Source organism: Sciurus vulgaris (assembly GCF_902686455.1).
Source record: "Sciurus vulgaris genome assembly, chromosome: 16".
NCBI lineage: Eukaryota > Metazoa > Chordata > Mammalia > Rodentia > Sciuridae > Sciurus > Sciurus vulgaris.
In genome coordinates, this window is record NC_136477.1 from 21424301 (window position 1) to 21446463 (window position 22163).

At 47.1% G+C, this 22163-nt stretch overlaps 1 protein-coding gene across 1 annotated transcript in view; it reads left to right on the top strand.

Moving 5' to 3' along the window:
• Positions 1-22163, top strand: part of CDCP1 (CUB domain containing protein 1) — a 46833-nt gene that overhangs the window by 18479 nt on the left and 6191 nt on the right. The window contains exons 2-6 of the mRNA XM_079116650.1: positions 4809-5018; positions 9488-9850; positions 10640-11008; positions 18551-18772; positions 19928-20314. Of these exons, the coding sequence (XP_078972776.1) occupies positions 4809-5018; positions 9488-9850; positions 10640-11008; positions 18551-18772; positions 19928-20314 (1551 nt within the window). The remainder of the gene's footprint in view (positions 1-4808; positions 5019-9487; positions 9851-10639; positions 11009-18550; positions 18773-19927; positions 20315-22163) is intronic.

The window sequence follows — 22163 nt, forward strand, 5'->3', positions numbered from 1 at the left end:
CGTCAGGAATTGAAGGTGGCGAGAGGTCCTTAAGTGGTGTGAGGGGATCTGAGGCAGAGGGTGCATCGCTGTCACTCTGCTGGTGTCACTGCCACAGGCTCTTCCTAGGGTGAACATCTCATGCTCTGAAATTCACAATTAATGAACTATATTTTGCAAACCATCCCCTCAAAGCTAATCGCTGTTTATCTGGTGCACAACCTGAGCAACTGGGATCTGTCTGCTACGTGGAAGCAGGAAATGCTTTCTGTACGCCTGGAGTGTGAAGAGGCTGGTCTACAATGTGACATCTCCCAAGAGGCCACAGGGTTTTGGCCATCAGTGGTTTTCCTCTTAACACACTCACTTTAGAATCTGCTTCCCACACCAGCTGTGACTGAGCAGCCACACTGATTCATGCCCAAACTCCTTGGTTTTCGAGCCTGTCGCCCTCAGCCTCCTGGGTGCGCCCCCAGGGCACCATGCCACCTAACATGTCTCCAGGTGCCCCGGCTTAGCCCAGTCCCTGGCCGGGAGCTACTGTTTCGTTGTCGTTGAACAGAGAAAGTGAATGAGAGCAGAGCCCCACAGGAAACCACACCCAGAATGGAGGCATTGGTTCTGACACATCTATAACTGTTTAAAAGACATCTGTCAGTCTTTTAAACTGTATTTGACAAATCTGGGAGAAATGACTCCCCTGGTGTTTATCCGGTGGAATCTCTCTTTTTTTTTTTTTCCTTTACATGTGTTTCCCTTACTGTAATTATGAATTGCAAAGAAAGAGGGGGCAGGGAGAAGAAATAGCAAGGGATGTTCTAGACTGTCTTGTGATGGGGTGAATAATGAATGGACACTCCCACCTGAGAAGTTGCTGGCGGAGGAACTAGCAGAGATGTCCTAATAAGGAGGTGGGGGCGGGGAGCTGAGGAGGGAGCTGTGACTCAGGGCCCCAGCCTGGTGCCTCACACACACCTTCCTGAATGCCCCACTCTGGGGCCACCGAGAAAGGGAACTAGATTTCTTTCAGTTCAGAGGATCTTGCAATCAATCACACCAGAACCTGGAGCTCCATCTGAGTGTCTCTGAACTGGAATGGCAGATCTGAAATATCAGACCCATGGAATACCACTTGCCTGGGGAGATGAAAGAAAGACATGCAGAAGAACACTCCCAATCCATTTCCTTTAAACTACAGGCCGTTTGTCAAGTACTCGGATGTGCCAGACCCGGGAGGGAGGCTGAGATTGTATTCCCGGGTGTTGGTGTCTTCAGTGTCAAAAGTGTGACAAGGGGTGGTGAGCAGGGCACAGTGTGCTTAAACTCCAAGCATCTGTGATCAAACGAGCTTATTTCACCTACGCAGTGGGGTCTGTGTGCCTTTGATGACAGTGAAATAATCTGAACGATGGAGTTGATGGACTTCTGTGCACCAGGGGAATCATTCCCGCCCAGGTCCTCTAGTCTGGGTCACTGGAGAGGATACAGTAGAACTTGCTGGGTTGGGTTGGTCACCTCCAGGTCAGCACAGGAAAACACAGTGGGTATGTTGCAAGAACTCCCAGAGTGTGTGCTTGTAGGGATTTCTGTCATCCTTGTTTGCAAAATGAGTTTGCATGGACATCTGGATTCTTTAGACTCAAAATGAAACAAATGAACAACCGAGGTAGCACTTAGTAATGCATGAAGGAAAGACATTGATATGTTCAATAATTAGAGTTGGGGTACTTGGCTCTCCTTATGAAAAATAATAATAATAAAAGTGAATTCCTACCTCCACCCTACACCAAAAGAGATGTTTTCAGTGCAGATTACCAGGTTTCATATGAGGTCAGCCAGTTCTTGGAGTTTTGCCATTTCTTAAATTGATCAATTAAACTGTGAACTTCCTGAGAGCAAACCCTGACTGTTTTTGTCATTAAATCGTTTCTACTAAGTCTGGTCCCTAGAATACATTATGAACCCAGAAAATGTTTGTTGAGTGAATAAAAGATTTCAGAGGTTCTTTTAAAAATGAATTTATTGAAGAGATTATACACTTTTCTATGGCTATCATTAATCCTACAATGGACTTACCATATACCCAGAATTATTTTGGCTACTTACCTAACTGAAAACAGGAAAGAACTGAATGAAGAGATTTTGGTGAACTTGGCTTTGGTCTCTGAATCTAATTTTACAAGATTTGGGACTGGGGATGTAGCTCAGTTGGTAGAGTGCTTGCCTTGCAAGAATCAAGGCCCTGGGTTCCATACCCAGAACCACAAAAAAAAAAAAAAAAAAAAAAAAGACAATATTGCATGTACCTTGAGAGAAGTTAGGTCCATCCAAAATATTGTTATTTTTGTGTGTGGTACTGGGAATTGAACCCAGGGCCTTGTGCATGCTAGGCAAGACTCTGCCCCTGAACCACATCCCCAGGCTGCCACCACCCAAAATATTAATAAACCAGATTTAAATGTATCCACGATTATTCATTTGTTAAGTGCCTTCTTTATGTAGAAACATACTCTTTTGAACACTTCTCATTTCTATTAAAATAATACACAAAATGAACACCATCACTCCCGATGTGCAGTGATGGATTTGGGCATCTATGTACAGCAGATAGTCACCATCATAGTCAAGACCCAGAACAGTCCCCTCGTTGCGACTGTAAGTTCATGGCCCACCAGTGACGGAGGCAGGTGACAGGAAGCAAACCTCCGATCAGCAAGCTTTCCTTTATTCTGCAGCGAGGTCCATCCATCAGGCACGGGAGGGCCCATTTTCTGGGTATGGAGATGGCCCCCAGGTTACAGGAGGAGTCTAGGTTTTATAGTTTCACTGGAGACTGTGGGTGTGCAGTTTGGACAGTCAGGGGCTAGTGGTGCACGTTAAAACTTTAACTTAGGAAGATAGTTGTAAAAAGTCCGAAACTCATTGTCACCCGGAAAAGCTCACAACTCGGTGTTCACTGTTCATCTTCTTCCTCGGGGACCCATTGTTACGTAGAGCTTCACTATTTGCTTTTCTCCTTCCAGGACTCATCTGCAATGGGGAAGGTAAAAGCCCAGGACCCAGCATTCAGTATTTGCCTCCTTCCTTCAAAATCCCCTGGAGTTGGGAAGAGGCAAATGTTTGCTTTTGGGGGAGATGCTGGGGATGGACCCAGAAAGGGATGAAGGTTTGCTTTTCCCCTCATCGTCATTGAGAAAGGATGTGCTGGGAGAGGTTTAATGTTTGGCTAATTTTCCTCCCTCCTCCTGGGCCACACTGTCCCTCCATTTTTCTTGGGGAGGTGTCTTGTAGGAATATATTTTCCATAACCCTTCAGGGACATTTGTCACAATTCCTAACACCAGTGGGTCCTTTTAAATGTATGGAAATCATGCTTGATAAAGCTGATTTTTTGTTTTGTTTTGTGGTGCTGGGGATTGAACCCAGGGCCTTGTGCTTAACAGGCGAGCACTCTGAACTAAGTTTGGTAGATGGCAGTCTATTCTCTGACTTCTTACCTGGCATTTGATGTGCATAGGCTCCATAACTGGTACTGACTGGCCATCTCTTTATGCCAGAACAGGGTGAGAGGGAAGCCCTCGTGCTGGTGCTCTGGTCCCGTGAGTCTGTGCAGGCCCCGGGTTCCACCTACAGGCAGCTGTCCCACCCTCCTTCTCCTCCCAGACCATCTGCTGCCCACGATCAGGACCCCACAATCAGGACCAGGACAGGGGCTGCTAAGGAGGAAAGTGACTCTTCCTCTTTGGTCTGAGCATTTAAACACTAATAAAGCAAGCAAACAGAATAGAGACTGGGCTCGTTCGTGATTATGGCCACACGCTGACACGAGCACCCCTCTACTTAGTAACCAGTCCCCACCGGCTTAGTATTATTTGCTGAGGTGTTTTTGCTGAATCCCCATCTGAGATCGTAGCATTTTTTAACTTAAGTTTATTGATTCAGTACGTTTACTTCTAATTTCTGCAAACATCTTTCTACCCCGACCCTACTACTATACATACGTATATTCTGGGCATGCCAAGTAGGATACAGTGGTTCTTAGCAGATCAACATGCCTCTCTACTGGGGTATTAGTCAGCTTTCTGTCACTGTGACAAAATGCCAGAGAAAATGAACTTGAAAGAGGAAAGATTTATTTTGGCTCAGGGTTTAGAGCCAATAATCACTTGGCTTCATCATTTCTGGCCCTGCAGAGAAGCAGTACATCATAACAGAAGCCCATGACAGCCAGGAAGCAAGAAAAGAGGAAGGGGCTGGGGACAAATATAACCTTCAAGGGCACAACACCCGGGACCTACTTCCTCCTCCACTAAGCCCACCTCCCAACAGCCCCTTAAGCTAAAAATGAATTAATTTGTCCATGGAATCAGGGCACTCATGACCCACTTCTGGGAAGCTCCACCTCTGAACACTGCTGCACTGGGCACCCAGCCTTCAGCACGTGAGCTGTGGGGGGGATCCCAGATCCAAACCATGACAGACAGGTTCTTCTACAGTAATAGCAAGAAGATCATTGGAAGTGACTCTGGTCATTATTTAATGCCACAAGTCGGGTATCTGAAAACAAACTGCTCAAGACATCCGGGACATGGTATCATGTTTTTAACTTTGAGCAAAATCAATAATTCAAACAAGAGACAGGTGTTCGTGCCCAGCCAGCAGTGTCCTGGTTCTTTGGTGCCGGCAACGTCAGCGCTGTCATTTTCCACCATCAGACTAGGAGCGAAGGAACAAGGTGTGAGAAAGGGCATCCTCCCTGAGCCAGCCGACAGACGGGCAGGTGTGCAGACCCCATCATCGGCTCACTCCATCTTTCTTCCTTCCTTCAGAGGCTTCTGAGATTGCTCTGCCACAAGGAAGCAGCATTACCATTCTCATAAAGCTGGGGCCATCAGCTCCGCCAGGGAAACCCTGCTTCATCATCATTTCTAAAAGGCATGTGACTGTGTTGGTCATCAAAGCTGGAGAAAAAATGGTCTTTACCTTTAGCTGCCAGGACCCACAGAACCACTTTGTCATGGAGATCCAGAAGAACATCGGTAAGTGGGCCCTCACGGCTCTGCCCCTCCCTGCCTCTCTTTCCCACACTAAGCCAGTCTCCAGCCCTAGAGAGGTGGACTCTGCGCTCTCCTTACCTAGCTCTTGTGTGGCCAGTTACAGTTCTAACTGCTTTACACAGGTTAATTTGTTTGATCTTCAAAAGATCTCTAGGAGACATTCACAGAGAAGAATTTGCCCGAGATGGCACAGCTAGTAAGCAGCAGGCCAGGAAAGGAGCCCAGGACTCTAGCTTCAGAGTCTGTCTTTAACCACTGAGCCACACAGTCTCTTCACAGTGCCTTGGAGAGGCCCATGAGCTACAGACCTTCAGGTCTGCGATGCTGTCTGATATGTTAAAAACATCTGACTGACGTGAAGCAAAAGTCAAAGGAGTGTACCTTAGTACATTTGTGTTGCTGTAACAGAATCCCTGAGACTGGGTAACTTATAAAGAACAGAGATTTATTTTCTCACAGTTCTGGAATCTGGGAGGCCCAAGGTTAAGGTATAGAAAGTGGAGGGAGAAAGGAGAACAAGAGAGTTCTCCCTTCAACCTTCACCTCTTCAGAGGGGTCCTCATCCCATCCATAAGGGCTTTCTCAGTGTGTGGGTTTTGGAGGAGACATATTCCAACCTTCCCAGAGTTGGAAGCCAAAGGAGGAGATAATAGAGGGAGTGTGTCCAAAAGCACCATGGAACAAACCAACTGTAGAGAGTGATGGAGCTGGATTTAGCTTTGAGCTCCAGGGCTGCAGATCATGTGACCTATCCTGAGGCTCCATATGAGTTAACTTGACTGCTTTGTGCCTTCATTTTCTATTCTATGAACTAAGAGTCATCATACAAAACACTAAGGTTGCTATAAGAATGAAAATAATGGATTGAAAATGTATGACCAATAAGAATTTGACAAAGTATACATATTTGATGTTTTTATTATTCATCATTTGAGCTTGGGGTAGTAGGTTGATATGGGACATGATCAGCCAGGAAAAAAAATACTTTCATAATTTCCTGTTTTCCACCAGGCACGCCAAATAAGAGTTAGTAGATGTTAATAACAGTGAGAGCACTCTTCGTAATCTAATCAAAGCCGAGTTTCAGGGGGAAGCAATTCATAAGTGAAAGGAGAAATGAAAGTATTAAATGAAAAACCACACTTGCTGGGTGCAGTTGGCACACGCCATGTTCGTCAGACGTGGAAGTGCTACCAATCAAAGAAAGAATGACATGGGGGATTCCCACCTGCATGCTGGTGCTCCCCATTATTCAGAATTTCTAATTAATACTCTTCTTAAGGGGACATAGTACGTTTGAAGCAAAATGGGAAATTTTGCTGAAAGACAAAAGAAAAGACTGCAACAAAAGAAAGCTGTCATGTTCCTTGACAAAAACACTCAGTGCTTTTAAAGTGTCAGTCCTTCCCCAGATTAATTTATCATTTTAAATTGATGGCAGTTAAAATCTCAGTGGGCTTGTGGCTCAGTGGTGGAGCACTCGCCTAGCACATGTGAGGCACTGGGTTCCATCCTTAGCACCACATAAAAAAACTAATAAAGTTATAAAAAAAATTGCAAAATCTATCTTAAAAAAAAAATCTCAGTGAAGCCTTTACAGAGCTGAGTAGAATATCAATGTACTTTAAGAATCCAGTGGAATGGTGTGTTGTCATTAAAAGAATGATGTTTGTGTATTTGTCATGGAAAGACACCCAGGGTAGTTTTCTTCCGTTAAGAACAATGCAGCGTATGGTAGAATCGTTTGTCGCATTTTATTAAATACACCCACACACAGGTGCATGGGCACACACGTAACATGCACACCCACACACACACATAAGCCTTTAGAGATCAAAATCTGGAGAGATAAAGAACAAAATGCTAATCCCATACTATTGTACAGGGGATCGGGGAAAGGAACAGGTGACATTTGCTTTCTTATTTTTATTTTTTCATACTGTCCTTTTTTTTTTTTTTTTAACAAGCATTCATTTCTATTCTATTCTATTCTATTCTATTCTATTCTATTCTATTCTATTCTATTCTATTCTATTCTATTCTATTCTATTGCTGGGGATAGAACCCAGGGCCTCACATGACTAGGCAAGCCCTCTGCCACTGAGCTCCATCCCCATTCCATGCACTACTTTTAGAATCTGTTAAATCAATAAAGTGACTTCCTTTTTGTAAAAGCTGACAAGTGACCCACTTGACAGGCATTTGAATACATTCTGTCTCTCGACCCTAGGATGCCCATGCTGTTTGCTCTGTAGTAAAAATGCATGCTCTCAACTTTTGAACATTATATGGAAATATCAATTTTTAAAATGATCAATCTAGACACAGGAATCAGATCTAGCATTCCCTCATTTCCTGGATAAGCAGCTGAAGTCTGGCATCTCTGTTCTCCTCCCATCTTCAATAGTCCCACCAAGTTAAGGGACATAGAAGTCTACAGGGGAGCAGAAGTCATGAATCATGTCAGAAATGACATTTCTCCCTCCTCTGGATTTTCCTATATTCATTTTAGTTACTTAAATTTTTTGCACTGGACAGAATGCAGGAGAAGATGTGCAGGCATGCCTGTCATTTAGACTATTAACTCTATGCCCATCCTAAACACCAAAGCAACAAATAAAAAATTGTGTTCACAGCCCAGCTCTCCCAGTGCCATGGTGGGTCACAGAGCTGAGGCTAGGATCCCGGGCTTTGGAATCCTGGGTTCTTGGTATGGAACTAAGTCCCTTGAGTGGTCCATGCATGCATATTTTTAAAATATTCTCCGGGGGGGGGCCTAGGGTGGAACCGGGGCTGAAATCCTCTGTCATAATGGACATAAATGATCCCACAAGAGTACAGAACCCAGCAGGACCCAACTAGCGCCACCCTGGGCACAGTGGGCACATGCATAGAAAGCTAAGAGGTGGCTTAATATAAACAACCAAGTTTCTATGAGCTCCCAAATAGGTACTGTCTTTACCAACAGAGCAAGTCTAATTTTAGCCACATCAGTCACCTCTTTATCTAACCCTGTTTTATTGATTGGCTGCACAGTGCATTGGCAAACCCATGGTTGACCAAACACAGACAGGGCCTTTGTCCTAATATTGCTGTGTACTGTGCACTGCAGTGGTTAGACCCAAGACACCTGGACTCCAGGGCTGTTTTGCAAAAATGAGAGGTTTGGCATGGATGACTTCAGAAGGGCTAGACTGCTCCAAATTTCTCCCATCATTCTATTTGAAGTCAACAGTACTTTCAGACAATCCGTGAAAGCAGGAATAGCTGTGCGTGATGGCACACGCCGGTAATGCCAGCCACAGGGAGGCCAAGTGAGGAGAATTGCAAGTTCAAGATCAGCCTGGGCAATTTAGCGAGGCCCTAAGCAATTTAGAGAGATCCTGTCTCAAAATAAAAAATAAAAGGGACTGGGGATGTGGCTCAGTGATAAAGCACCCCTTGAGTTCAATCTCCAGTACGGGAAAAAAAAAAAAAAAAAAAAAAAAGAATGGGAATAAAGATTTAAAGATTTGCAGATTATTATTACAGAGGCCAGAAGCCATCACACCCTTCAGATACCCTGTGCACTAGAAGTTATGTCGCCTGCCTTCTATCATTTCTTTCAACTTATTTCCTCCTTGAGAGTAACATGTCTTACTTTGTTTTAAAAGGCTTAGGAAACAAAATACATTCAAGGGTGTCATTAGTTATGAGCTCTTAGAAATTCAACTGCAGAGGCAATGAAACTCTCGCATCAAGCCTGCACCACAGGCTCCAGACAACCCAGGAGCTTGTGGGTGAGGATGTTGATGGGGAGCACAGGTGTATAAGGTGGATCTTGGCCTTGTGCCCTAGAACTTGTGAAACCAGAACTCTCGAAATAGGGGAAGTAGGAGATCGCAAAGCACATCCCACTCCATTGCAAGCAGCCTTCTTCTGGCCTCCAGAAAGGTCTGGTCAAAGGCCCACCTACTGGACTCCACTTACTCCAGAAAACACAGTAGTTAGGAGGCATCTTGGGTCTGATGCCTTGGAAGCAGAACCTGGGACAAAGATTTTTGTGTCAGTCATTTTTCAAGAAGCGGTCCCAGAAGAAACCCAAAGGGAGGAAGGAAAAGCTGAGAGGAAGTGAGCACAGATGTGGTTTTAGGTAACTTCTGGCCTCAGCCTGATCCCATGGAGAGTGCTGGAGCATGCATGGCACCCAGGTCATGCCACTCAAAGCAGGAGGGGTTTTTCGATCCTGCATCAGGCAGTGATCGACTGTGGACTCCCATCCCACAGGGCAGCTAAACCTCTTGGGCTTTTCTGGAGCACTGGTCACCAAGACCGACAGCAGCTGGGGTGTGAGTGCCCCTGCTGGGGAAGGACACCTGGGCCAAGCCCCAGAGTCCACTCCAGGGGGCTGAGAGGAGCAGCATGTGGCCTTAGAGCATCCGTGATCACAGTTGCTTTTGTGGTTCTTGCAGACTGCATGTCAGGCCCCTGTCCCTTCGGAGAGGTTCAGCTTCAGCCCTCGATGTCGACCTTGCCCGCCCTCAACAGAACTTTCATCTGGGATGTCAAAGCCCACAAGAGCATTGGCCTGGAGCTGCAGTTCTCTCTCCCACGCCTGAGGCAGATTGGGCCTGGGGAGAGCTGTGCAGATGGAGTCACTCACTCCATCAGCGGCCGCATCGATGCCACTGTGGTCAGGATCGGAACCTTCTGCAGCAATGGCACTGTGTCCCGGATCAAGATGCAAGAGGGAGTGAAGATGGCCTTGCACCTGCCGTGGTTCCACCCGAGAAATGTCTCTGGCTTCAGCATTGCCAACCGCTCGTCTATAAAACGTGAGTACCCCCATCCTCCCCCGATGGGTAGGCCACCATTTCTCTAGGGCAGGAATAGCTCATGGCCAGCAGTTCTGTAAGAGTCAGCTAATGCCCTAAAGAAGCTCCCACACTCCTGTAAGCCAGTTGGGCCACTTGTGAGAGCCCCCTTCTCTATTAAACAAACGGGACAGCTCTCTTTTCTTTGTCCTGTCTGCATGTGATATTTATTTTCACAAACTGATGAGGAATAGGTTCTACAGACCCACCCTCATCGCTCCTCTCTAACTTGCTTGCCCTGCCTCCATCTCCCTCAGGTTTCTATATGTGTATCAGTGATGTGCAAGTGCACGCTGACAACGCCTCCTGGGAGTTGCTTGTTAAGTGTCCTGGAATTTTGTGAGCTAGTATCAAACAGAGTCAGTATAAGCAATAACTGTATAAACTTACAATTAAGGAAAGTATTTTAGAAACCAAGGTAGTAAATACTACAAGCTCATTGCTTCCTACCTAAATATTTTACTACATTTTACTGTGATCTATGCTCTCCAGATTATTTATGACTATTCTACTGTATGGTGGACATTCAATATAATGGTGTCTATGGCCCAACTCTGTATCCAGTGGTGTTGGAAGCTTGAAGTCAGCCATGATGGAAGCATTTACACTAAGGAAATGGGCACACTCCACAAAGTCGGGCTTTTTCCCAGCTGAGTGTAAAACATACCTCCAGACTCACTCCTAGGATCTGGGAACTGTGATTGTGTAGTCACCTCCTTTTCTTTCGGGTTTGGGTTCCATTCCCGACAGGCCTGTGCATCATCGAGTCTGTGTTTGAGGGGGAAGGCTCGGCAACCCTGATGTCTGCCAACTACCCTGAAGGCTTCCCGGAGGATGAGCTAATGACCTGGCAGTTTGTGGTCCCTGCACACCTGCGGGCCAGCGTCTCCTTCCTCAACTTCAACGTCTCCAACTGTGAGAAGAAGGAGGAGCGGGTGGAGTACTACATCCCAGGCTCCACCACCAACCCCGAGGTGTTCAAGTTGGGGGACAAGCAGCCTGGGAACATGGCTGGGAACTTCAACCTCTCCCTGCAGGGCTGTGACCAAGATGCCCAAAGTCCAGGGATCCTGCGACTGCAGTTTCAAGTTTTAGTCCAGCATCCACAGAATGAAAGCAGTAAGTGAGCCCGGTTTCCCTCTCCCCATCTCCCTCACCACCCTCTTTGGTTCCCCAGGAGTCCGCTTGGGTGAGATCCCCGGCCTATTTCTCACACTGGCTCCCGGAGCGCTTGGACTCTGACCCCGAGAAGGGTTTCAGGAAGTGGGTTGCTAGGTAGCAAGAGGCTCTCTGGTGAACACCCTGCATGCAGTTTCATTTTAGCTCAGTAAGCAGCAAATGTGATCTAGGATCCAGGGTGCTAAGTTGTTTTTAATGAAGCCAGGGGAAGGCCTCCTTCTAGACCCTAGGTCTAGAACGAGATGTCCCAGCACCGTCAGCCATGATGATGGTAAATAGCAGTTTTTTGGCTGATGCCCTCTGTCACAGACACCCACTGCAAGCAGAGCCCTCTGCCAAACACTTACACAGCCCTGTAGGGTAGATGGGAATGATCTTCCTTTACTAATGAAAAACCAGAAGGTTCAGAAAGGTTATAGAACCAGCCTAGCATCACACAGCTTATCAGGAGCAGAGCAAGCTCAGAACCCAGAGCCTGTGCTCTGGAACATCCTGAGCTCCAGGCAGGTTGGATGTTATTCCACAGGCTTTACCAGGACACCATGAACATAGAAGAGGGGGGTCAAGCTCGGGACTGCAGGGAGGTCAAGGGCCCAGGATGCAAAATTTAAGGAGGCACCCACTCTGAGGAGCCTCACCCTAGTCCTGACACTATTGTGGCTTTTGAGATCAAAGCAGAAGAGTCAGTGTCTATACCTGGGCCCACTGTGCACTGGAGTCTGTGGAGGAGTGAGTTGTGACAGGTGATCCAGGACATTCGTGATGCGTGCTGAGGATGGATTCTGTCCAGAAGGCCCATTCCCATTCTTGTTTTTATTATCATTTGCTCTGGGAAGGGGGCAGAGCTGGGCAGAAACATTAGGCTGGGACATGCAATGGCTTGCTGTGTCTTTCTGCAGAGCATATAAACACCCAAAAAGTGATAGTGTGGTATCCACCCGGAGACTGCCTGACTCTTGCCACCCTGTGCGTGCGTGTGTGTGCAAATACTCATATTCAAGTGTGTCTCTTAAGACATTTTTTTTTCCTTCCACTGCCACCATTACCTAATCAGAGTGTTGAACACAGTGTGAAAGGATCTAGAAATGGAGTGGGTTTGGGTTTTAGAAGACAGAAGGGTTTGTTTATCATCTCAGTCATGGTGAAGTGCTGCTGAGAACCTCTGATGGATTCTGTTTCCTGTAACATCTGCTGGGCTGGTTTCTAAAACTAATCAAATTGTTAAACAAGCCATAAACAGCATCCAGGAGGGAGTGGATTTAGTTCTGAGAGGAGCAGAGACTGATGAACTGCGGGGCTGGGTGGATCACAGTGAGGGCCTTTAGGTGAAGGGGCTCTGTACTGTCCTAGAGGAGCGGCTCTGGCCAGCAGGAATACTTCTGGGGATAGAAGGAGGGTGGGCTGGACTTCCAAAAGCTCTGATTTCTCCAGGTCCATCTTGATGCTGTGAACCCCTGTGGGCCCTGCTTTCCCAGGGCTAGTCCAAGGAAGCCAGTCCTGTGCACCCACACGCTTGTCTGATCCAATCCTCATTCAAGAAACGGTTATGGCAGCTCAATTTGTAGGCAGGGTACCCGGGGACAAGGGCGCTGGCCTGGGAAGTCCGCTCGTGTGGATCTGTATCCCAGCTCCCCTGTTTTCCTTGTGACCAGGGCAAGTCACCTAGCTTCTCCGAGAGTCAGCTCCTCACCTGTGCGATGGAGGTGATGGGCCTGTCCTTGTAGGGGCGCTGCAAGGCCAACCTGAGAAGCCCAGGGCCGGCAGGTTGTAAGCACTCTCCTAATGCTGCCCTGCAGGGCTCTAGATCCAGGGGGATGCAGGGCTGGAAAAGACGGGGAGATGGTCCCCAGAGGTTAGGCCCAGGAGAGAAGTGATTTATAAGCAGCAGCAAATCACTCCAGGAAGGAGCTTTGATGCGTGTGGTGGGTTCAAGGCAGGAAAGCAGATCTTGGGCTGGGAGGGTACTAAGAGAGGACTCATGGCAGAGTCTGGTCCTTCCCAAGTTGCCCGGAGGCCCCAACTATGTGGTGGTGCATGCCCCTCATGACCACAGGAAGGAATCCAACTGCAACTTTGGCTTTCTTAGCTTGGGGGTGAGCAAGAAGGAGCTGAGGGGAGAGGGGCCTCAAGATGACTGAGTCCCTTGGGTCCACACCTGTGTCCTCCCTTCTCATACAAGTGCTGGAGGGAACCGCCTGCAGCTGGTGACCCCTGAGCCCTCCTGCTGGTGCACCTCCCTGAGCCCAGGCAAGGGCCTGCTGCCCTATCTGGACCTTCTTCATCCCCAGCAGCAGGGAATAGCTGCCCATGTGGCTGCTCGGCATTCCTCACAGGCTACACTGTACGTATCCATCTGCACACCTGAGTCCCACTCATTCCACCCAGTCAGGAATCTTGTCCTGTTCCTCTCTCTGTAGCCACCAGTTTCTGGTTCCAGCCTCTCCAGCCTCTCCATAAATTCATAAGTTGCACCGACCTCATGAGGCCGTATCCTATCCCAAGTGGCACAAGAACTAGAGGCGTCACCCAAGCACACAGTCCACCTGAAAAGGCAAGACAGACAGGCAGGAGCCAGGTGGCCCTGCGGAGGACCGGATGTCAGACAAAGGGAAGAGCCTTAGAAACAGGAGTGGACGCAGAGCCAGGAGACCTCCTCACGCCACAAAGGAGGGTTATCGCAGCAACCATAGAAAGCCAAAGGGCACCACAGGGATGATTTAAGAATTGAACTCTTGTGCTGATGATTTAGTGGAGAAGACATAGGAGGAGGAGGAGGAGGAGGAGGAGGAGGAGGAGGAGGAGGAGGAGGAGGAGGAGGAGAAGAGGGGGAGGAGGAGGAAGAAAGAAAAAGAAAATAAAGCCAGAGGCTGCACTGGAGGCACCCAGCCAGCCCAGACCCTTTGTCATCCATGGCCAGGCCTGACCACAGTGAGCCCAGGCTGCAAAAATATTTCTGAATGTGAGCAGCAGGCAGGTGTCACCCCGAATCTTATTGTCACCTCCACACCACCACCACCAAACTGCTATCCCTCCTCTCTCCACTTGCTGAAAGTATCAGTTGGGTTCGAGCGTACCCAGGGGACTCCTGCAGGGAACGCCTTCCCATGCTTGACCACGGCATTCCGTTTTAAGGTACGTCAGGCACAGGCTGCCCAGGACCAAAGGAATAACGGATGTGCCCAACCATGAACACACGTGTGTCCGCCACTGGCTTGATGCTCCCAAAATACATAGCTCAGAGGAGTTCACGGTCATGTCCACCAAAAAGAAAATCTGCCTGTGAATGCACTCTTTTCTGTTCTCTTCATAGTACAGAATCATCATGTCACACCGGGGTGGCTACCACTTGTACCACGAGGCCTACTTCCCCCGTGGCGTAATTCCTAGAAGATTGGAGCAGCCCTGCTGACGACAGTTACATGAGTCACTAGTGCACCTCCTGTCCACATTAGTCTCTTCAGGGGGAGCCCACTAGCCACTGCTTAATGCATCCTCCTTGAACTTTCTGAAGATACATTTACTTTCTCTGAAAATATCAAGCAAATTGGTATCTTCAAAACTCCTGGGCCAGGGAACTGGGGTTGTGGCTGAGTGGTAGAGCGCTTGCCTAGCATGTGTGAGACTGGGTTCAAACCTCAGCACCACAGAGAAAATAAATAAACAGAATAGAGGTATTGTGTCCATCTACAACTAAAAATAAATTTAAGAAAAAAGAAGCAACCCTGGGCCAGCTGGGTACAGTGGCACATACCTGTAATCCCAGGGACTCACTTCGCGAGGCTGAGACAGGAAGATCACAAGTTTGAGGTCGGACTTAGCAACTGTCTCAAAATTAAATTTTCAAGAGTTGAAGGTATAGCTCAGTGGTAGAGCATTTGTCTAGCATGCTTGAGGCCCCGGGTTTAATTCCCAGTATACGTACATAAATAGACAGGTTTATTTAGGCATGGACAGGTTTATTTAGGAAAATAGATGCAAAAATCAAGGGAGAATGGAGCCAATCTCAAAAGAGAGCCGTTTTGGGGGTGAAGCAAGGATTATATATTCAAGGGAGAACATGATCTATCTCCAGAGGAGTAGAACGGGTTTTTAAGAACATTTTAAAAAGCATTTTTCAACATTTTAAAGCCTATTTAATATTTCTAAAGGCATAAAACAGTAAGAAAGAAAAATGGAAAGAAAACTGTGTAGTTTTTCATAAAACGGAAAGTCAGGTGTTCACTGATTCATCAGACCCCAAAGTGGAGAATCAACAACCATGGGGAAAAAAACAGAAAGAAACTGGTTTGTCCCATGAAGGTACAAGAATTAGCCAGTCACCTCCAGATCTGGGGACAAGCTGAGGCTAAGAGTGGAAGTAGCCACTAGCGCACCAGGTCCTTCCTCTCTGACAGCAAGCACCGGGCGCCTGCAGCTCTTCCCCAGCCAAGGACGGTAAGGTTTCCCTTTAGACAAGACGAGACGGTCACTGACCCAAAGATCCCAGCCTTTGATGGAGGGACCAAACTAAGCACCCGGATTGCCTGGAAGTTCCCTGCCAACCATTGTGCCACCCTTCCCTGGCTAGGCCGGGATTACCTGTCCTCCTTTTTTCAGGCGATAGGCTCTTCTCTGGGGGAATCCCACCAACCCAAGAGACCCAAAAATACTAATGTTAGCTTGGGGTTGTCCTGGAAGCAGTCTGTCCAGATCACCCTACAGAGAAGCCCAGTTGACAAGCAGTTGGCAGGCATCCCACATGGCTTTCAGTGCCCTCTGGCTCCTACTGAGGAGCCAGAGACAGAGCTACAGACCCCTAAGAAGGCCAGCGAAAAAGACCAAGACCAAAACGAACGAACAGAAGAAAGGAGCCCTGAGGAGGCGGAAACCATGGAGGGAGGAAAAACAGAAACAAAAGCAGCCATCGTTAAGACCATCGTAAGCAAGAAAAGCTGTCGTATCTGTGTAAGAACAGGTTGCAAGTCTGGAGGTTTGCTTTGTGTTTTGCAGTGCTGGGGACTGAACTCAGGGCCTCGTGCTAGGCAAGTCCTCTACCGCTGAGCTCCAGGATCAGCCTTTTTAAAGTTTTGTTTTGAGACAGGGTCTCACTGAGTTGCCCAGGCTGGCCTCAAACTTACAATCCTCCCACCTTAGCCTCTCAAGTTGCTGGAATTACAGGTGCAGCCACCCAGCCCAGCCCAGGTTGTGATATATATTTTTTTATTTGTTCTAATTAGTTATATATGACAGTAGAATGCATTTTGATACATCATACATAAATGGAGTATAACTTCTCATTCTTCTGGTTGTACATGATATAGGATTACACCAGTCACAGGGTAATAATGTCCCATTCATTCTACTATCATTCCTATCCTCATAACACTTCCCCTCTCTTCAATCTTCTCTGTCTAATCCAAAGTACTCTATTTCCCCCCCACACCCCCTTATTGTGAATTAGCATCCACATTTCAGGGAAAACATTCGGTCTTTGGTTCTTTGGAATTGGCTTATTTTGCTTAGCATGATATTCCCCAGTTCTGTTCATTTACTGGCAAATGCCATAATTTCTTTCTTCTTTTAGGCTGAGTAATATTCCATTGTGTATGGATTGTGCATTGTGTATGTACCACAATTTCTTTATCCATTCATCTGTTGAGGGGCATCTAGATTGGTTCCACAATTTAGCTGAATTGAGCTGCTATAAACATTGATGTGGCTGTATCACTGTACTATGATTTTAAGTCCTTTGGGTATCAGCCAAGGAGTGGGAGAGCTGGGTCAGATGGTGGTTCCATTCCAGGTTTTCTGAGAAATCTCCATACTACTTTCCATAATGGTTGCACCAATTTGCAGTCCCACCAACAACGTATGAGTGTACCTTTTCCCCACATCCTTGCCAACACTTACTGTTGCTTGGATTCTTGATAATTGCCATTCTGACTGGAGTGAGATGAAATCTAAGGGTAGTTTTGATGTGCATTTCTCTAATTGCTAGAGATGTTGAACATCTGTTCATATATTTGTTGATGGAGTGTATATCTTCTGTGAAGTGTCTGTTCAGTTCCTTAGCCCATTTATTGCCTGGGTTATTTGATTTTTTGCTGTTAAGTTTTTGAGTTCTTTATATATCCTGGAGATTAGTGCTCTATCTGAGGTGCATGTGGGAAAGATTTTCTCCCATTCTGTAGGCTCTCTCTTCATGTTCTTGATTGTTTCCTTTGCTGTGAAGAACCTTTTTAGTTTGATTCCATCCCGTTTATTGATTCTTGATTTTACTTCTTGCACTTTAGGAGTCTTGTTAAGGAAGTCAGGTCCCAGGCTGACATGGGGAAGATTTGGGCCTACTCTCTCTTCCATTACGCACAGGGTCCAAGTTGTACTATTTTGAAGAGAATTTTAAACGTACCAAAAAGATCTCTTAGAGAAAAATTCAAGAAATGAAAAACAGAAAGGGGCTGAAAGGTAAAGATGAGGAAATCTCCCAGAAAGAGGAATTTTAAAAAAAGGAAGATAAGAAAATTTCCTGGGCAAGAAAGGAAAAGCAATCCTAGTGTGCAACATGTTAGGACTTCATAAACACTGTGTTAGTATTGTGTTTACACAGTCATGATAATACAGACACAGAATAATGATTTCACTGGTAAAAATATAACTAACTGTTGGGGAGATGGGGAGAATGAAAAAAGAAGTGTGTGTATCATACTCTACGTATTTGCTACAACTTGCTGTTTGCTCAGTACTACATCTAGGAGGTTTTTAGTGCCCCCCATTCTTTTTAACTGCTGCATAATATTCTACTTATGAGTGTCCCATAGTTTATTGAACTATCCAGTGTTGGGTGGTTTCTAGTTTTCACAGCACTGAGGGAAAATGTGGGCACACATCATCACATCACACTGCTGAGTTCCCAGGGGTGCAAGGTTTTTATTTTTATACTCGTTCTCAAGTAACTATAACAGGCTAATCCAGGCTTCTGCCAGCCACGTGGGAGAAGTACCTATTTCCCTAACCTTCCTGGCACACAGGACCACCAGATGTTCCCATCCAAGAAGGGAAAAAAAAAAAAAAAAATCTGATTTTAATTTGCTTTCTCTGGTGACAGATGACACTAAGAACTTTTCATATGCTGAATGTCTGGATACTTACGTCTCCTTTTCTGTGAACTGCTCAATCATTGCATATCACCAACAAGTTCCCCCAGGGTGTCCCTTGTCCCTGTTATTTAAAGCACCTATTGTTGACGGACATTTTAATCTTTCCATTAATTTACTGTGCTTTTAATACCTTGGGTTGACTCCACATTTACAATATTTGTTTTTATTGGAGTGCAGGTGCTTTTTCACCTTCTCCAAAAGTCATTGCAATATCATGCTAATGATGAAAACATTTCCCGACAGGCCCCGAGCTGCCTTCCTCCTGGGGAGAGGTTGTCTACTGACTCGTACCATCTCACGGGCTGCTGCTGGTCCGGCCTTCACACCTCTCGATTTGTGTTTTCAGATAAAACCTACATAGTCGACTTGAGCCAGGAGCGAACCATGTCCATCACCATCGAGCCTCGGCCGGTCAGACAGAGCCGCAAGTTTGTCCCCGGCTGCTTCGTGTGTCTGGAGTCTCGGACCTGCAGTACCAACGTCACCCTGACGCCCGGCTCCAAGCACAAGATCTCCTTCCTTTGCGATGACCTGACTCGCCTGTGGTTGAACGCGGAGAAAACCATAAGTACGTGGGTGCGCGCGTCTCCCCGGCCCGCCCTCTCTTCTCAGCGGGGCTCACTAGGTGGGTGGGGAAGGGTCTGATCTAAAACGCCCACCCAAGTGCAGGTGAGCAAGGGCAGCAAGAAGGAAGCAGGGCAGGTGCCACACGCCCCCTTTAGGACCAGCCTCAGTTGGAACGCGCCTCCTCGAAGCTCCCTGTGTCTGCGCTTATGTCTGCTGGCCTGCCAGATCCCCTGATGGAGTCGCTCCTCCGCTTAGCCTACCCAGCCCGGCCGCCCTGCACCGCCCACTGCCCGCTCACTGCCCACCTGTCTTCTCTGCATGAGACCAGGAGCCGTGAGGCCAAGAACTTTACCTACTTCCATTATTTTTTGATCCATTTAACCCCTAGTAATGCTGGGCATGTGCTGGTACTTAAAGAATGTATGATGATTGACAGGCAGAGAAACCTATTGTCCCCTCCCAGATGAGCCACCATGAGCTTTGCAGTGGCTGCTCGTAGAGTCTCTAGATGCAGGAGCTGAACCCACATGTAGGCTGACTGCCCAGGTCACTCCATCAGGAGCTGGACTTGATGGCATACACCTGTTGTCTCAGTGACTCCCGAGGCTGAGGCAAGAAGTCCCAAGTTCAAGGCCAGCCTCAGCAACTTAGTGAGACCCTGTGTCAAAATAAAAAGGACTGGGGATGTGACTCAGTGGTAAAGTGACCCTGGGTTCTGGGTTCAATCCCCGGTATCACAAAGACAAAAACCAGCTCGCTCCATTAGAAGTGCAGATTGCGAAATAAGACCTCCACAGTGCCACTCACAGATGTGATGACTGCACCAAACAGCCTCCCGGGGATGGGACACTCAGCAACTTGTCTAGGTGGAGTGGAGAACTGTGCCCTGCCTACCCGAAGCTTAGCATCTCAGATTCAAATGCAAACAAGGGGAGACCACTTCTATTCCTGAGTCCTTGCGGAAGTTTGTCCACCAGCCTAGCAGGCACTGGGAGTGGGAGAGAGCAGGAGGGGCAGCCAGCAAAGCAGACACAGGGAGCCAGAAGTGGGGGGACCGACCAGAGGGAAAAAGTCCGAAGGGAAGGAGGGATGGGCGCGGGAGCCAGGGAGGGCGACTTCCAGTCCCTGCACGTAGGGACCACTGCCTCTCTTCCAGGCTGCACGGACCACCGGTACTGTCTCAGGAAGTCCTACCAACTCCAGGTGCCCAGCGACATCCTCCAGCTGCCCGTGCCACTGCACGACTTCTCCTGGAAGCTGCTGGTGCCCAAGGACAGGCTCAGCCTGGTGCTGGTGCCAAAGCAGAAGCTGCAGCAGCACACCCACGAGAGGGCCTGCAACACCAGCTTCAGCTACCTGGTGGCCACACACCTGGCCACACCTGGCCAGGACCTGCACTACGGCTCCTTCTGCCCCGGAGGCTCCATCGAGCAGATCCAGGTGAAGCAGAACAGCTCCGTGACCCTCCGTACCTTTGCTCCCGGCTTCCAGCAAGAGGCCTACAAGCAGGGTCTGACCGTGTCCTTCGTCCCACACTTCAAAGGTAAGGGGGACCCTCGCTCTCAGCCATCTTTCTTTTTTTTAGTTGTAGATGGACACATCTCTATTTGATTTATGTATTTTTATGCGAGGATGAGGATCCAACCCAGTGCCTCACTTGTGCCAGGCAAGCCCTGTACCACTGAGCCACAACCCCAGCCTGGGCATTCATTTTTGTCCTAAGTTTTCCGAGCCCCTTAAGTTGCCAATTTGGAGAAAAGGGCTAACCGAGGGGGCTGCACCTCACGTGAGAGATCTGAAAGATGAGGAGTCCTCATCCTGACTTTCCCATCAACCTATCATGGAAAATTCCAGAAGTTTGAAAAGGAAAAAAAAAAAAAAAATGTTTCTCACAGCAGAAGGCAATGGTTGATAGGCAGCAGAACAAATAATCAGGTTCAAGTCTCTTTTAGAAGCAGGCAGGGCATAAATGAGAAATCACCAAATATTCCCCAGCCCTGAATTTTTAAGATGGGAACATAAAAATTCTTCTGCAGACATTTTTATGATTCTGCTTTTACAATTTGAAATGCTATGTGGAGAGCCCGAGGAGGAATTGGGAGAGGGAAGTGACTCTGTGGAGCCCGAGGGTCCCTCTCTGCAGCACGGTGAAGGTTAGATTAAGGTCTTCATGTCCAAGGCAATAAACCAAGGTCTAAATGGCTTACTGCAGTGACCTCTATGTGGTTGATTTTAAAAGTCACAGTCACCATTATAAGTTGCTCAGAGAACAGTGCCATTAAATTAGAGGCCATTTCAAAATTGACCAAGACCTTTATTTAAGGTTTACTCTGTACTTTTGTTCTCAGAGGCATGAGTGGGAGGGAGATGAACTTCGAGCCATAGATTAAAGTCAGTCCAGGCTTCCTGATATCTCCAAGGTTACCAGAGAAGATCCTTGTGGGGAGCCTTTGAGATTAAGACATTCTCATCAGTGTGGAATAGTGGGGTTTTATCTCACCGGAAGGCAAGGAATGGATTTATGAATGTGTTGGAAACTCTTCCCACTTTGTGATTCTAGAATTCTTCCCAGAATCTGAGGGGTTTTTTTTTTTTTTTTTTTTCAGTCTCTGAATCTGAAATTGGTGTATACCAATCCCAACGAAGCAGGGCAGTAGGCAAGCATTAGCTATGTTGAGAATATTTTCCCCCCTTTGGCAGTGCTGGGGATTGAACCCAGGGCCTTGTGCTTGCAACTCTACCAACTAAGCTATATCCCCAGCCCTGTTGAGAATATTTCTGAGAGGAAACTGATATCACCACAGGTTTGGCAAACTGGACTGTTTTCTGTTTGTTTTGTGTTTTCCAAAAGACCTGGACACCAAATCTGACTGGGACTAATTTTGCATTGACCAATACAGTAAATGTTAGTCTCATGTGGTTATTTAAATTTAAATTAAGATTAAACAAATCTAAAATGCTATTCCTCGTCGTTTTACCTTTTTGTCACTGTGACAAAATACCTGAGATTATTGACTTATAAAGAGGAAAGGTTTATTTTGTCTCACGGTTTCACAAAGTTTTCATTCCAGAGGTGCTTGGCCCTGCTGCTTTGGGGACCAGTGGCAGCATAGTACATCACAGCGGGAGCACATGACAAAAGAAACTGCTCACCTCAGGGCAGCCAGAAATCAAAGAGACAGAGGAAGGGACTAGGTTCCCAAATCCCCTTTAAAGGCACGCCCCAGTGACCTAACTTCCTCCCACTAGGCCCCTCCTTTTAAAGGATCCACCGCCCCCCAATAGTGTGCAGGCTAGCAACCAAGCCTATATAACACATGAGCCTTTGGGAGATATTTTAGATCCAAACTTTAGCACTCAGTTAAATTAGGCGTATTTCAAGTGGCAACAAC